Source organism: Schistocerca cancellata, chromosome 2 (genome assembly GCF_023864275.1).
Source record: "Schistocerca cancellata isolate TAMUIC-IGC-003103 chromosome 2, iqSchCanc2.1, whole genome shotgun sequence".
NCBI lineage: Eukaryota > Metazoa > Arthropoda > Insecta > Orthoptera > Acrididae > Schistocerca > Schistocerca cancellata.
Window position 1 is genome coordinate 757,744,620 of NC_064627.1, and position 18,032 is coordinate 757,762,651.

Consider the following 18,032-nt stretch of genomic DNA (forward strand, 5'->3'; position numbering starts at 1 on the left):
TTGTTGATTTCCTCCATGCTCGCTACTCTGAGATTCCCGCAGAAAGTCCGACGTACTTGTACATCCGCACTGAATAAGGTGGATCCATTGCCCATCTAGGCGAATCAGTTATATGAATGCGTGGTGATTCGCCTAGATGGTCAATGGATTCACCTTATTCAGTGCGGATGTACAAGTACGTTCGACCTCCTGCGGGAATCTCATAGTAGCGAGCATGGAACAAATGGAAAGGGAGTGAGGATAGGTGGCGCTCCGTGGAAATGAGGGTCGGCCGCGAGGCGTGCTGAGAATATCCGCCCAGTTGCGCTGACACTCTGTCCCCGATGGCGCAGTGGTTACCGCACATGCGCCATAAGCAGGCGATCCTGGGTTCGAATCCCAGTCCAGTGCACATTTTCGATGGTCGCCGCTGATTCTGCGTAATGTCCCGGTCCAACTGACATCAGTAATTCCTTTCTTTTCTAGCCCTCTCTACCACCAATATACACCTAAAGTAGCCCTATGTGGGGGCCATGTTCCACGCACATATGCCGAACTGTGCGAACCGAGCAGCCGATGTAGGTCATCCGGTACTGACGCGGATTTTTGTATATGTCAGGCTTCGTAAGCCCCGAATCATCAATGACAGAGCCAATTAGAACCCTAATCTTAGCAGGTCGACGGAGCACACACTTAATGACAACGCTCCTTAAAGTTCTTCCAGCGTTGAAAGTCGTGCTGTCAGCACATGGACTGAAGGATACAGTTCTTGGCCACAAATCTAATATAGTATTGAGTCTTTATGCAATGCAATATGTAGTCTTAGTCACTCTTAACTTCCTCTCCCCTTGTTCTCTTCCTACTCCTCTTTTTATCTTTTTCTATTTTTTTGTCTTTATTTTTTCACTTTGTTTATGGCTATTATAAACCAAAGATGCGCTAGAAGCCAACTATTTCCATTAATTGTCCCGCAAATGTATTTATGTCTATTTTGTAAAATGTTTGGTGCCTGATCGAATGTTGTAAAGGGCTTAGATAAGGAACCGAAAAAACTCAATGAATAAATCTCGGCCTGTCATAATCTATTTTATGTGCTTCACTACACAGTAACTAGTCTTAAATATCTTTATTTCACTGGCTATGATGCCCGTAGTTTCTTTTACTACTTGAAGTATTTTGGGTCCGTCTTCGCAACTACTAAAAATGAGTCTTTACCTATCCTTACGACTTTCATGTTATTAGATTAATACATCGTCAGTGAATTTCAAAGGAGTAGGTATATTTACCATTTTGGTGAGATTGTAAATCTATAAACAGATCCTTTAATTAGCTACTGAAGTGTGCCTCTTTTTACTTACTGCATTCTCGTTTGTTTTCTGCTTGCATCAGGAGGTGTCGATTCTGCGTACATTTGCGTAGCATATTTCTCTTTGGCCTTGGCCAGTTTGTTCAGTTATCACTTCACTTTGAGCTCTATCCATTTACTGCAACTACTTATTGCATCACAGCTGCACAGCACTATTTGTTCACGTTTCTCTGACTAAACGCAAGTTGGTCAATGATTGTGTATGTAGTGTTGCTGACTTACCCATTAGATTTGGCTCTTATTGTGACTTAAAAAGTTTCTTGTTCAGTACCTGTTGTGCGTTGAGAAAATAACACACACAAAAGCACACAGACATCGAAAATTCTGTGGAAAAGTAGGGCAATGTTTAGTCTGGTGTTACGTTAGGAAATGGGAGTACTGCAATAATCTTATGTGAAAAATAGGTTAAAACGATTAGTGCCAAAGACAAATATTTATGCAGACGACGCTTATGAATGTAAGCAGAGAACAGCCAAAAATGCAGTAAGCGAAATAACCACACTTCAGTAACTTATTTAATGTACTGTCTAGTGATCTACAACAAAAGCAGGATTGTAGATGAGTTTCATTGCGAACCACGTACAAAATTTTTATCCAATAAAACGGAACAAGTATGTGGAAATAAATACGTATTTGTAGTTTTTACTTAGATAAATCAAAAATACTCTAATTATTACTCTTAAAACATTTCGAACATTATCAGTTTTATGAAAGGAGCACATTTCCTTTTATTTTACTTCAGCATGGTCTTTCATGGACCGAAAAGAAGCTAGCACTTAGAGGCTCTCGCCTCAGTACGAACCAGTGTGAGACAATGCGGTATTAATTTCCGTACAGGTAATAACGTCGCTATGTGAAGACACAGCTAAAAGTCACGTGCATGGGGAACTGAGAACCGGGTACTTCACTTGAGACGTGATGGAATTCCGCTGCATGGAAGTGCCGGGTCCCTCGCTCCCTACCACCGAGATTTCACGGAATTTGGACGTGGTGACTCCCGTTGCAGCCATAATCGTGGAATAATCAAACCTCTTTTCGGTGCATGGCGGAGGTTACATCGTAGCAATCTCATCGGTAGTAGGGGAACCCGGAAGAACGGTAACACTAACATTAAAATGCCAAAGGAGAAACTAAAACAATTTTTGCGTGGCTTTTAATTTACATTCATTAAACAGTGAAACAAAGAAATCATATACATTAAATGAGTTCGTAATTGCGAATAAGGACAACCATCAGCTGTAGAATGGAATGACGATAATGAGAATTTGTGCGGGACGGGGACTCGAACCCGGCTTTCCCGTTCATCGCGAGCGGTCGCCTTACCATTTTGCTATCCGTGCACGTCCAAAGGAACTTCGCATCGAAATAAGATCAAAACAGGCACTGCAATATCGTAAAGAAATCGTATCAGAAGGCGCACAGACGGGAAAACAAGCAGTAAGCGTTGAGAGTTTATACACTCCTGCAAATGGAAAAAAGAACACATTGACACCGGTGTGTCAGACCCACCATACTTGCTCCGGACACTGCGAGAGGGCTGTACAAGCAATGATCACACGCACGGCACAGCGGACACACCAGGAACCGCGGTGTTGGCCGTCGAATGGCGCTAGCTGCGCAGCATTTGTGCACCGCCGCCGTCAGTGTCAGCCAGTTTGCCGTGGCATACGGAGCTCCATCGCAGTCTTTAACACTGGTAGTATGCCGTGACAGCGTGGACGTGAACCGTATGTGCAGTTGACGGACTTTGAGCGAGGGCGTATAGTGGGCATGCGGGAGGCCGGGTGGACGTACCGCCGAATTGCTCAACACGTGGGGCGTGAGGTCTCCACAGTACATCGATGTTGTCGCCAGTGGTCGGCAGAAGGTGCACGTGCCCGTCGACCTGGGACCGGACCGCAGCGACGCACGGATGCACGCCAAGACCGTAGGATCCTACGCAGTGCCGTAGGGGACCGCACCGCCACTTCCCAGCAAATTAGGGACACTGTTGCTCCTGGGGTATCGGCGAGGACCATTCGCAACCGTCTCCATGAAGCTGGGCTACGGTCCCGCACACCGTTAGGCCGTCTTCCGCTCACGCCCCAACTTCGTGCAGCCCGCCTCCAGTGGTGTCGCGACAGGCGTGAATGGAGGGACGAATGGAGACGTGTCGTCTTCAGCGATGAGAGTCGCTTCTGCCTTGGTGCCACTGATGGTCGTATGCGTGTTTGGCGCCGTGCAGGTGAGCGCCACAATCAGGACTGCATACGACCGAGGCACACAAGGCCAACACCCGGCGTCATGGTGTGGGGAGCGATCTCCTACACTGGCCGTACACCACTGGTGATCGTCGAGGGGACACTGAATAGTGCACGGTACATCCAAACCGTCATCGAACCCATCGTTCTACCATTCCTAGACCGGCAAGGGAACTTGCTGTTCCAACAGGACAATGCACGTCCGCATGTACCCCGTGCCACCCAACGTGCTCTAGAAGGTGTAAGTCAACTACCCTGGCCAGCAAGATCTCCGGATCTGTCCCCCATTGAGCATGTTTGGGACTGGATGAAGCGTCGTCTCACGCGGTCTGCACGTCCAACACGAACGCTGGTCCAACTGAGGCGCCAGGTGGAAATGGCATGGCAAGCCGTTCCACAGGACTACATCCAGCATCTCTACGATCGTCTCCATGGGAGAATAGCAGCCTGCATTGCTGCGAAAGGTGGATATACACTGTACTAGTGCCGACATTGTGCATGCTCTGTTGCCTGTGTCTATGTGCCTGTGGTTTTGTCAGTGTGATCATGTGATGTATCTGACCCCAGGAATGTGTCAATAAAGTTTCCCCTTCCTGGGACAATGAATTCACGGTGTTCTTATTTCAATTTCCAGGAGTGTAAGTGGCAGAATGTTTGACTCTAGACATAAAATTCACAGATGCAGTAAAGACACTGATGGTCAGTCCTGGCTCTCCACTTTTGTTTTTTTCTTACTTGCATTTATCGTGCTCCGTTTCCTCTTCTCAGGAATGAATTTTTGTCTCATTTTGAGCCTTTCCTTACCTGAAGTTCTTCCTTGTGTAGGGAGACGTCAGAATCACGGCACGACCTTTATTCCTTTTTTTTTTTTTTAGCCCTCTTTACTTTCACATCAGCCTTTACAATGACAACAAGGCCTTCTTGAGAAACATTGGGAAATGTGGGACTGGAAGGGGAAGCTGCTTCATCAAACTAGCCTACTTGTGTCTTCTTGCTAGCTTTGCTTTGACAGGCGTCACTGCCGGATCTACGACCGACTAAGTTGATGGACTTGGCGTCCATAGGTCGCTTAGTTATTCGCTAATGATAAGAAGTCTGCGTTAGTGAAGACATTCATGTCGAGAGGCCATATTCCTTTGGCTTCAAGCCCCTTAATTGTAGGTATCATAGTCGCAGCATTTATAAGTGCTAAGCCAGAAAGAGATTGTACTTGCCAAAGCGTGATTACTTTTCCAGAATGTGTTCTGAGACACTTTTGAATTTCTTGCTCATAGCATGAACTAAGTGGCTCCATTTGAGACATATCAAGGAACTGCAGCCTATGAAAAGAAATGGTGGAAGACATAATATATAACCACATCATGTTCTCTCGCCAGATCAGTGACATGGTGATTCCTTGTGTGCGTTGAGTGGCCATCTGGAATCTATAGCACCACATTTTGTTTGTCTTCATCTGGAAAACAGTACGAATTTCTCGAACTACTTCGTAAAACTCTTGGTGTTCGTCCAGCCTGATTCACTGCATTCTGCCTAACCACCTACAAAAGGACCCAGCTCCTTCTGAATCCTTTTCCTGGCGAAGATCGGCATAGGAGGCACGGGCGCACTGGCAGCTGAAACGCATAGTCATTCTGTTACTGCTCCTCCCCTCTCTGATACCGTAAGAATGCCTTCTTGACGCTTTTCTGAGGATGCAGTTTTCTTTGACACATATTCCAATCTCGTCACACTTATAAATCTAATCTGCAGACAGCTTGTACTTGTCAAGAATTCCTAACAGAAACTCAAAAAACTGGGAAACGTTTGTACGATAGAAGCCCATTGCTCGGGCACCAGACGTAGCCTCCAGTTTTCTAAGCCTCAAGTCCAAATGCCTTGAAAGAAACTCAATAATTCAGTCTTCACTCGCCATTCTCACTTCTTTATTAAATTGGTGTTTCAGTTTTGGACAATGGGGGTGAAATCGTCTTCCAAAACCTTCACGTGCTGTTCGGTAGTCACCGGGCCATCAGGGAATATCTCATCGATTATTCCGTGACTGGACTCTGCACACCACACAATCACCAGGTGAGGTTGAAGAGAGTTCTCGATCGCGAAATGCGGATTCTCAGTCCCCGAAATGTGCCAATTTTGCTTATTGACGAACCCATCCAAATGAAAGTGGGCTTCATCGCTAAACCATACATGAGCATATTAATTCCCATCATGCCCCGTGGCCAACCGTGCAATTTGAACGTCATAACACAAACCGTTCAGAAGTCATGACGATTTTATTTCATATAATTCAATTATTGTCACCTTGTACATGTGGTGCAGTCTTTATCTTCCATTAGCGTTCTCAGTAGCAATACCAAAGATCAATTTCACAATACAGTCAACAAGATGCAGTCTAGTATTACAACAGCAACAGTCTATGTCACTATTATGCCTCTCAACCCCCACCACCTCCACACCCAATTTTCTCAAAAAGGTGACTGCATCAAGAATACAACAGATATAGTTTATAAATTATTAAATAGTTAATTTTAGATCATTTCAGCGAGTTTGGTTTTCATAAGCATGCAGTAAAAATGCCTGATGAAGAGCGAAACATGCTTGAAATGTGTGGTAATATATTAAATTACATGAATAAATTTAATAATGTGTTCGATAGGACTACAAATTAAATACTCTTTTGATATTTAGGATTCTCACTAAATAAAAATGTACCTTATGTTTTGTTGTTTATTTTGGTAACAACTTATTTACAGAATTAAGTATAAATAAACTCTTTAATGTTTGCAGATAAATAAATGGTCGCAGTGCAATAATCAACAATGATCGTATATCTTCCCAGAATCAACGAGAAATTTTCAGATGATTTTTCCCACATATCAGAATATTGATCAATTTTTCTTGGATGCAGTTCACACTCATATAAAACTTTTCAAAAGACATCATTGTCGCCTCTGAATAAATAATTTTACCAGTTTAAGGTAAACGTCAAGTGTTCAACACAAAAGCACGTTGGGTAACTTGATCATGAGAGGTGGTTCAGTAATCTCTGACCACACAGCCGTAACCTAAACAACACAGAACACTATGGTCACGTATTAAGGCGAAGGGGAATAAGACAACTGCTTTCCCCCCTTGTACCAGGGGCAAGCACTCTGGACTCGCATTCGGGAGAACGACGATTCAAATCCCTGTCCGGTCATCCACATTTAGGTTTTCCGTGATTTCCCTAAATCTCTCCGGGCAAAAGCTGGGATGGTTCCTTTGAAAAAAGCGCGACAGATTACCTCTCCATTGTTTCGCAATGCGAACTCGTGCTCCGTCTCTAATGACCGCGCTGTCGACGAGACGTTAAACCCAATCTTGCTTCCGTTCAGTATCAGGGAAGTACACACGAACGTAGGCATAGCCAAGCATAAGAAGAGGACAACAAATCCACGCGATACACAGCTCGGCCGCCAACGCACAAAGCAATACGTCGCCTACTTTTGGAAATCACTGAAATCGAATAGCTAATATACATTTCCCTAGTTTTGAAAAAAAAATGTTCAAATGTGTGTGAAATCTTATGGGACTTAACTGCTAAGGTCATCAGTCCCTAAGCTTACACACTACTTAACCTAAATTATCCGAAGGTCAAACACACACACCCATGCCCGAGGGAGGACTCGAACCTCCACCGGGACCAGCCGCACAGTCCAAGACTGCAGCGCCTTAGACCGCTCGGCTAATCCCGCACGGCCTAGTCTGGAAAACTTTCAGCCGGTTCCCGACTGGGACGTCCAGCCAAAGATGCAACTTTACGAAATGATGGATTCAGAATAGTGAATACGATCTGGTTTATAGCATCCGCGATTCTTTGTGTGTATTCTCACGACCTTCTAACAGGGGCGATAATTCTACCAAACCAAATCAGCGCACAATGGTAAATTTTATGTTAAACTAGAGCGTCTTGTAGACGTCATTCGAGAAAGATGACAAACTCAGTCGGAAACGACGAGAAAGGGAATCAGCCACACCCCTATAGTAACAATCATCCCGCCATTCGCAGGAAACCTAAGTGAAGATGTCCATAACGGGATTTGAAACGCAATCAACCAGTATACGAGTCGGAACTTCGTGGCAGATTAAAACTGTGTGCCGGGACGAGACTCGAACTCGGGACCTTTGCCTTTGGCGGGTAAGTGCTCTACCATCTGAGCTACCGAAGCACGACTAACGCCCCGTCCTCACAGCCTTACTTCTGCCAGTACCTCGTCTCCTGCCTTACAGGAGAGCTTTTGTAAAGTTTGGAAGGTAGGAGACGAGGTACTGGCAGAAGCAAGGCTGTGAGGGCGGCGCTTGGATTCGTGCTTGGGTACCTTAGATGGTAGAGCACTTGCCCGCGAAAGGCAAAGGTTCCGAGTTCGAGTCTCGGTCCGACACACAGCTTTAATCTGCCAGGAAGTTTCACACCAGCGCACACTCCGCTGCAGAGTGAAAATCTCATTCCAGTATACGGGTCCATTGTCTAAACCGCTGTTTCACTTTTCTCAGTCACTTTCGAAGAATAAAGATAACAGCTTTTTTATAAGGAATGTAAAAAATTGGTCACGCACTAAGGCACATAACACGCACACAAGTACAACTGTACAAGAAGGTCTGGGGCTGACACTGTACACACATAGGTGGCGTTGCCTGACTGCCTGTCGTGTACATTACAACGTTAAGTGGACACTACAGAAGACTAAGGGGAAGCGGGCGCGGGCGAGACGTCGCTGAAGGACGCTGCGAACACGTTGATGATGGTGACGAGGAAGACGCCCACCACCACGTAGTTGTTGAGTTTATTGGCGTGCGCTTTCTTCTCCTCGCCCTTCAAGTCAGACTTGCCCTTGAAGATGAGCACCACGCCCACGGCCACCTGAAAGAAAAGAAACATTTAACTTCTGCCTTCTGTTTTCGTCACAGGCCGCTAAAATGTCAAATGTAGTCATTTCGGTTGCTGGTATATCAAAGAATACACTTCTTTTTTCCCTTTGTTGTTATTTCACTCCGTCGCCAGTCGTGGCGAATATGGGCTCGCGGCGATCTACTCCCTATTTCAGCTAAGAACAGTAATAAAACAGAAAAAAAATGGTTCAAATGTCTCTGAGCACTATGGAACTCAACTTCTGAGTTCATTAGTCCCCTAGAACTTAGAACTAGTTAAACCTAACTAACCTAACGACAACACACACATCCATACCCGAGGCAGGATTCGAACCTGCGACCGTAGCGGTCTTGCGGTTCCAGACTGCAGCGCCTAGAACCGCTCGGCCACTTCGGCCGGCAATAAAATAGACAAACATTGTTTCTAAGATATTTAAAAATGTAAAAAAAGTACATTTTTAAAATTATTAAAACAGGTATTTGCATATTTAAGATTTCAAGTAAAATAGCGTTGTTTTTTCTTAAAAATACAGTTAATTGACGATACTCTTTATAAAATGGAACACTTCACTTTACTGAAGTAACAAGAGCAATAGATGAGGAGGACTGTTGGAGGAAAATGGTTTTGAATAGGGTATGGGACGGAAGAATTGAGGACCCCGAGCCAAGCGTTTGGAAAAGGATGCAGCTCCTCCCGCCGGAGATTCGAGTCCTCCCCTCGGGCATGGATGTGTGTGCTGTTCTTAGATTAAGTTAGTTTAAGTAGTGTGTAAGTCTAGAGACCGATGACCTCTGCAGTTTGGTCTCTTAGGAATTCACACACAGTTAGTTAGTTAGTTAGTTAGTTAGTTGGTTGCGTGTCCCATTGATCAGTCTCACTGTACGGTAACCGTTATGATGTGGAACGTGTCAAGTGCAGAAGAAATGCACATACGAAACAAAACTGTTTAAATATATATATATATATATATATATTACAATAGAGAGCTAAAGATAAATATTTCTATTATTTACCCCCATTCCCTTAAATGGCACAAAATACATATACTGTATTTATAGACGTATTTATTCCTATTCCTATTCAAGAATTCATATATGGTATAGAAGGAGTTGTCAAGAAGATATGATTTCAATTTATTTTTGAAGCTATTACTGCTGTCTGTCAGACATTTTATTTCATCTGGTAATTAGTCGAAAATTTTTACAGCATCATATCTTACCCCTTTCTGTGCCAAAGATAGGTTGAGTAAAGGATAGTGTCTTTTTTTTCTGGTATTATAATCATGAATGTCACTGTTGTTTTTAAACTGGTCCGTGTTGTTGAGAACAAATTTCATTAGTGAGCAAATTTACTGCGAGGCTGTTGTAAGAATTTCAACATTTTTGAAGGACGGAGGAAAGTGGGAGGGGCGAGGAGTGGGGGTGGTGGGAAGGAAGCCCGACGAGGAGAGGAAGGGCAGTATTCCGTTAAAGTGATACTGGGGAGGATTTCATGGTCAGGTAGGAGTAGTTGTTAAAGTTTCGTAGGGACACGATGTGGCCAGAGTGTAGGTGTAACGTTGGAGTGCAACAGAGGACAATGGTTGACAACTAGGGATGAATCGATTGGATATTTGGTATCACGTTTACAGGATATGTAGGAAATCAGATGGTGTTCAGTGTTTTAGAGAAGAGAGGGAAAACACGGAAGTTTTTACATGGAGATGGTAAGTTGATATGGAAGGCGAAGTGCAGCACATGTCGTCTAATAATCTGGAGGGAGTGGCAAAATTTTGGTGGAACAGAAGTTCAGGTGACGCTGGGTTGGAGACTGGTCGGATGAAGTCTTTGAATGTACAGAGTATGGTGAAGAGATGCATTCCTCATGTTCAATCGCTTAGTGGCTTTAGTCTATTGTAGGCTTTCAATTGGGTGGTTAGTAGATGCAGTTTCTGTTGGTGTACAGACGGAGGTTAGTCCGAGGTGTTTTAGTATGTCAGTTAATTGTACAGTGCAGTCGTAAATTATAAGTTAAAAATCATGGGAATGGAAGGTGCTGGTGTTTAATTCTATAACTATTGCCTATGTGTTGGAAGGGGTGAGATTGAGGAGCCAATGGTTGCACCAGAAGGTAAACAGGTTGAGATAGATTTGCAGGGATCGTTAAGCCCATCAGCAGGAGGACGTACAGGAGCAGAGAAGACAGAGCTTTAAGGCACACCTGCAATGGGATGGAAGGAACCAGAATTAGTGTCGCTTATGGTTACAAGGCGAACACATTTTGTAAAAAGCGCAGATGGTTCAAATGGTTCAAATGGCTCTGAGCACTATGGGACTCAACCAACATCTATGGTCATAAGTCCCCTAGAACTTAGAACTACTTAAACCTAACTAACCTAAGGACAGCACACAACACCCAGCCATCACGAGGCAGAGAAAATCCCTGACCCCGCCGGGAATCGAACCCGGGAACCCGGGCGTGGGAAGCGAGAACGCTACCGCACGACCACGAGATGCGGGCAAAACGCGCAGATGGCTGACGGTTGTTGAGTGCCATACAAGGTTGTATGCTTTCTCATGGTCGAGGGACACAAAGATGGTAGATTAACGATTATGCAGTTCGTGGGATACGAGCTGGCTAAGGCAGAGGAGCTGGTCGTCAGAGCGAAGTTGGTATGGAAGCCAGCTTGATTGATACGGACTGTTAGGTGCTGGTTTAGGTGTTTATGAAAGCGTTGATAATGGACGGATTCGAAAACCTTGCTGAACACGAAGATGAGGTTGATGGGTCCGTAGAAACACACGTCACTGGCAGGTTGGATTTAAGGAAAAATGCACTATGGGAAGTTTTTCGCGCTATAGTCGACTGTATGAGGGATCACATTGACAAAGATTTCTAGGAAAGAATTTACACATTCTTTCATGTACCAACAGGTAACACAGTCATGACCGGGAGCAGTGTTTCGTTTATCGTGTAGTAATTGTATGATGTCTTGAACTGTGACTGAAGTATTAAGATCTGTTCGTGTTACGTAGTCTAGGTTCTGGACACTAGAAGCAAGATGTGAGACAGTTGTGCCACTTCATTAGCGAAATACTGGAAATCACTGATCAAACTGAATGTTATGGTCAAGAATCGAAAAATATGTGAGATGTGGGATGCGAAGCGGTTAGCTTAGATTGTTAGGAAATGGGTGATTATTGTGCAGAAGTGGATAGTTGAGTTTCTGATTCTTATCAGTAAGGCACTGTAAGGTATTTAGAGGAGATTATGGGTAGTGTAGTATTGAAAATGGTGCATGTTTTTTGCCTGTACCAGTTTTGTTTGTTGTTTTGCTTTTATTAGGCTTCTGGTGTGTCTTCGTATTTGCATATGTATGTGTGTGTGTGTGTGTGTGTGTGTGTGTGTGTGTGTGTGTGGTTGGGGCGGGTGGGTGGGTGAGTGGGCGGATGGGTGGGTGGCTGGGTGGGTGTAAGTGATAAATGTGTGTGTGTATGTGTGTCTCGGCCGTGTGTTTGGAGAAAGGAACAGTCAATATGGGGGGACTCACGGATAAGATCGTGGAGTCAGTGTGTGCGATGAGGAAAGAAGGATTTGGTTGAGATGTGAGTGGACATGGCGCTAGACAAGGTGTGTTGCAAGAGGGAGGAGGCGATGAGTGCTGTCATCACGATGTTCAAAAGTTAACGGATGGCTTCCTATTTGTATATCAATATATTCCCGGTGGGTACTCCAGCTGGCGTGAAGCAGTCATGGATAGGTTATCAGTGTTATGAGGGGGGGGGGGGGCGAATGTGCAGCTGTGAGATGTTCTGTGGTGTTTAACGCATAGGACGGGTAAGTGATCACTTCCGGTAGTATCAAGTGTGCGTAATGTTTAAAAATGTATATTTTTTGCGAAAGAGGGACGTAAATAGTGACGACACTTTTATTATAGATGAGTAAATCAACATGCGCTGGTGATGCTATAAACGGAATCAAACAAAGTATTTATGTTGGAGCACGAGAACGGCAGTTGTATTTTTCCGGAAACGTGGAATAACCCATTGATTTTGAGGTAAGGTATCACGAATGTGTTGCACATGCTGAGCAATGATGCATCTGAAAGGCTCTTTTTTTTCCACGCAACACGTCTTACAGCCCAGTGAAACGAACTAGCAGCCGTCTGAGATAGCGTAACTTAACTCTGCCGTCATGCCCAGCGGACTACACGAAGCTGTCTACAGAATCTTCTATTGTGCTATGCTAAGACGTCATTGGGCATCGGTATTGAAGGTACAAGTTACTATCGCATTGTTCTGGTTGTCGTTACTGTAAGTATTCGAAACCGGACCGTCTACTTCACTTGAAGTAACTGCTTTGTTGCGCTTTTGAAGCTGAACAGACTCCATTCTCTCAAGAAGGAAACATTCTTGGCATTATCGCGGTTTGTGGTTGTGAGGGATGGTTGCTGGGAGTGGAAGCAGGGGGGAGGGTGGAGGGGAACCCGGAACCTTCGTGTTGTTGTCGCACAGTGTGATCGCTCAGAAGCGGCGACCGATCTTTTGAAGTACTTCGGGTATCAATGAGGATGAAGCACGCTGTCGACCATCAGTAGCTGTTAAACCCGTTACCGAACCTGAGTAGTTTGTGTTTTGGAACGGTATATCTTCGAAGTAAATGTCTTTGACGTCATCAGAGTATAGCAAAGAGATCAGACGGAACTCAGAATGTCGTTCTTAATGGCGAAGCCTTGTCAGGACAGAGATAGCGTCCAGCGTATCCCAAGATAAAAGTATATGGCCGCTGATGTTTAAAATACACTCCTGGAAATGGAAAAAAGAACACATTGACACCGGTGTGTCAGACCCACCATACTTGCTCCGGACACTGCGAGAGGGCTGTACAAGCAATGATCACACGCACGGCACAGCGGACACACCAGGAACCGCGGTGTTGGCCGTCGAATGGCGCTAGCTGCGCAGCATTTGTGCCGTCAGTGTCAGCCAGTTTGCCGTGGCATACGGAGCTCCATCGCAGTCTTTAACACTGGTAGCATGCCGCGACAGCGTGGACGTGAACCGTATGTGCAGTTGACGGACTTTGAGCGAGGGCGTATAGTGGGCATGCGGGAGGCCGGGTGGACGTACCGCCGAATTGCTCAACACGTGGGGCGTGAGGTCTCCACAGTACATCGATGTTGTCGCCAGTGGTCGACGGAAGGTGCACGTGCCCGTCGACCTGGGACCGGACCGCAGCGACGCACGGATGCACGCCAAGACCGTAGGATCCTACGCAGTGCCGTAGGGGACCGCACCGCCACTTCCCAGCAAATTAGGGACACTGTTGCTCCTGGGGTATCGGCGAGGACCATTCGCAACCGTCTCCATGAAGCTGGGCTACGGTCCCGCACACCGTTAGGCCGTCTTCCGCTCACGCCCCAACATCGTGCAGCCCGCCTCCAGTGGTGTCGCGACAGGCGTGAATGGAGGGACGAATGGAGACGTGTCGTCTTCAGCGATGAGAGTCGCTTCTGCCTTGGTGCCAATGATGGTCGTATGCGTGTTTGGCGCCGTGCAGGTGAGCGCCACAATCAGGACTGCATACGACCGAGGCACACAGGGCCAACACCCGGCATCATGGTGTGGGGAGCGATCTCCTACACTGGCCGTACACCACTGGTGATCGTCGAGGGGACACTGAATAGTGCACGGTACATCCAAACCGTCATCGAACCCATCGTTCTACCATTCCTAGACCGGCAAGGGAACTTGCTGTTCCAACAGGACAATGCACGTCCGCATGTATCCCGTGCCACCCAACGTGCTCTAGAAGGTGTAAGTCAACTACCCTGGCCAGCAAGATCTCCGGATCTGTCCCCCATTGAGCATGTTTGGGACTGGATGAAGCGTCGTCTCACGCGGTCTGCACGTCCAGCACGAACGCTGGTCCAACTGAGGCGCCAGGTGGAAATGGCATGGCAAGCCGTTCCACAGGACTACATCCAGCACCTCTACGATCGTCTCCATGGGAGAATAGCAGCCTGCATTGCTGCGAAAGGTGGATATACACTGTACTAGTGCCGACATTGTGCATGCTCTGTTGCCTGTGTCTATGTGCCTGTGGTTCTGTCAGTGTGATCATGTGATGTATCTGACCACAGGAATGTGTCAATAAAGTTTCCCCTTCCTGGGACAATGAATTCACGGTGTTCTTATTTCAATTTCCAGGAGTGTATATAGGGTATAGAAAAGGTATTATATACTTTGGAAGTCGGTAGTATGTCTGGTAAACACAGGCTGTAAAAAGCGTAGCTAAAGAGCTATGAGAACTTATTCATTTTTGCTACTGTAAAACACATCTCTTTTACTGCAAACTGTTTGCTGTTGTGAGCGAACGACGGACTAGAGTAAAGAGAGAAGGACGCTTTCCTCTGGTATTGTCCATGGATCCTGCATGCAGTAAGCATCTGTTAGTGTCATTATTGTAAACCATATTCGCTGTTCTTGCTAAGTGCGGCGCATGCATTAGTTCTAAAGGAACCAGTATGTGTCTTGATAAGTTTACGAAATGCTTTTACTTGTAGTTTCATCATTGCACTTACCAGCATAACGGAAGCTTGTTATTGCACACGGGAAATGGTGTACATGATCTTCTGTTATAGTCTAGAAGCAACCGTCTTCCCGTGTCCTTAATGCTGGAAAATATGTTCTCATTTATCACTTGTATCTGTTGACTGCAGGCTGTAGACCGTTCATAATAGCAAAGAGATTGCTGTGGAAAAGATGTGTTTCACTATACCGAAGATGAAGAAGAACTCATAGCTCTCAAGGTATGCAAGTTTACTTGATACTGCTGTCTTTTTTTTTTTGTCCATTTTTGTCCATACTACAACCTCTCAAAATATGGAATACTTTTTTATCATGCTGTACATAAATGCAGCGGTGGATAACATCTGTAGCTCTCTGAGTATATTCGCAGATGACTTACTTGTGCCCAAGGGAGGGTTAGAAAGTTATTACGAAATGCGAAGAGGCTTGCAGATGATCAGCGCATGCAGACAAGATCGGCAGCTCAGACGAAACATACAGACGAGGAAGCAGAGAGTGTTTCAGCATGAAGCTCCAGTACGATATTTATGGAACTTTATTGAGATGCTTATAATGTGACGAGTCTTAATTATTTAAACTTTCATTCCATTCGAAACTGATGGCGAGCCGCAACCTCAGTATGAGGTGTAAGCCCCAGGGGCATAGATACACTCTTGTACACGTTGTGGCATGGAAGCCAGAAGCCCTCGCATGACACGTTGAGGAATTTCTTGGCATGTTCTACCAGTTGATGAAGATCGCCGGTTAGAGGTTGTATGAAATTATAGGTCTTACTGTGACGTCACAAGCATCGCTCGATGGGTGGCAAACGAGGGGGCTGGGCAGGTCAGTCAAGGATTCGCACATTCCTCAAGATGTCTATGGTGTGAGCTACAGCGTGGGGTCTTGCATTATCCTGCTCGAATATGCCATTTGGTACCGTAGTCATGGAGGGAATAATAACAAGGTTTACCATTCTTACCACATAGTGGCGAGCATTCAGCCTTCTTTCAACAATCACCAAATTACTCCTGTTGTCATGCCCAGTAGCTCTCAACATCATGATTCCAGGAACTGGGCAGGTATGGGACTCGAGAATCGCTGTTTGCTGTTTCCTTTCACCATTTCTTCTCCGGACACGTTGGCGTCAATCTGATCGCTGCAAACAGAAGCGAGACTCGTCGCTGAACATCAGAGATGCCACTCAGCGTCCTAGTTGATTCTGCTTCTACACGATGCAGGTTTCTGTTGTCTGTGATATTAAGTAAGCGGTAAACGACGCCTGGTAGTTCGAGATTTCAACCCAGCTTCCAGTAATCTGTTTCAGACGGCAGACGGTTCGTGGCGACAGTCTGCCTGAAACATGTGCCCGAATGTCAGCTGTTGCCAACCATCTGTCGGTCACAGCCAGACTAACACCCTTACTGCCTCAAAAAATCCTTCTGAATGTGTGAGCGCTTCATGTGTTCTAAAACTGCCAACGTTTCAGCTGTTACTGCAGGCAGTCTACATCAGGGATCACGAACGGTTGCAATAGCAGACGAAATGTTGCTAGTTTTTTAACAAATCCGGAAGGATTTTATTTAAAATGCAGTCCAGCGCAAAAGTCTACGCTTTTACAATACTACCATCTTCCCGAGGTGTAGTTCGTCTGGAAGGACCCGTGACTACACATCTTGTCACACTGTGTCCTGAGTCCACCTCATCACCATTCGTTCTGCATTCATTGCACTATAGCCAACTATCTGTGCTGTTGGGGTCCGCAGCTCGTGGTCGTGCGGTAGCGTTCTCGCTTCCCACGCTCGGGTTCCCGGGTTCGATTCCCGGCGGGGTCAGGGTTTTCTCTGCCTCGTGATGACTGGGTGTTGTGTGATGTCCTTAGGTTAGTTAGGTTTAAGTAGTTCTAAGTTCTAGGGGACTGATGACCATAGATGTTAAGTCCCATAGTGCTCAGAGGCATTTGTGCTGTTGGTGTGTTGATTTCACGATTAGAGTTTTTCCAAGGTCCGACATATGGAAATAAACAGCACTTGCTTGTCCTCTGGGTATGCTATGTTGCCACCTCCATTCGAAAAGTCCCAGGAACTGTTGGATGCACGCGTATTCAACGTGTTCCCACACCATTCTTCATCTACATGAATGGCTTTTTTAACTGTAAATACTGAAAATAAGCTCGTATATCGGTGAAATTTTAATCTAAATATCCCAAAGGCATGAAAATACTAAAGCCAATTTGGTAGTGTTCGATCATGGTGTTGATGGTGTTCCATTTCCGTCAATGTAAATAAACGTTATATAATGCACGCAAGCAGCCCGAAAGCTCCGATATTATTACTCTGCACCGTCGGAGAACAACCACTGTAATCAGACGTAGCCTTCAAGTATCTGTAAGTTTCTATACAGAGTGATTCAATGTGAAACGACCGCATCAATCTAGGGATGGGAAACGGTTCCCAGACTCAGATTTATAGAACAAAATTCTGGGAAAGTGTAATTCATGAGCGGAAAACATCGCTTGCAAGACCTTCGTTCGACCAATTCTTTAATATTTGTTCCTTAGCAACTTGAATTAACGGAAGAGCTGGAAAACATTCAAAGAAGAGTTGCACGATTCGTCAGAGGCTTTTTACTCGGAAAGAGTGTGGCACCGAAATCCTCAACAAACTGCAGTAAGAGTCGTTATGGGACAGAGTATTTACGTCGCATGGAACCATACTCACAAGATTCCCAGAGTTCAACTTCCAGTGAATTAAATGAGACAGGAGGTGATCGGATGGGGAAGAGGAAGGGAGTGGAAGGCACTGTGTACTGTGATCCTCACACCGCACAGGGGCTTGCGAAGTGCAGACGTACCTATCTGATCAAAAATATCCGGACACCTATTAGCGGACATTAATGTGGGATGTGTCCACCCTCCGCCTTTATGACAGCTTGAATTCTGCTGGAGACAATTTCAGTGATGTTTCTGAATGACTATGAAGAAATGGCAGCCA

At 45.5% G+C, this 18,032-nt stretch overlaps 1 protein-coding gene across 2 annotated transcripts in view; it reads right to left on the reverse strand.

The window, feature by feature from the left end:
- Positions 1-6,353: 6,353 nt before the first annotated feature.
- LOC126148173 (ninjurin-B-like) overlaps positions 6,354-18,032 on the reverse strand; it is a 33,029-nt gene continuing 21,350 nt past the window's right edge. For both annotated transcript variants that reach the window (XM_049915741.1, XM_049915740.1), the window contains exon 4: positions 6,354-8,482. In XM_049915741.1, the coding sequence (XP_049771698.1) occupies positions 8,306-8,482 (177 nt within the window). In that variant the 3' untranslated portion in view covers positions 6,354-8,305. The remainder of the gene's footprint in view (positions 8,483-18,032) is intronic.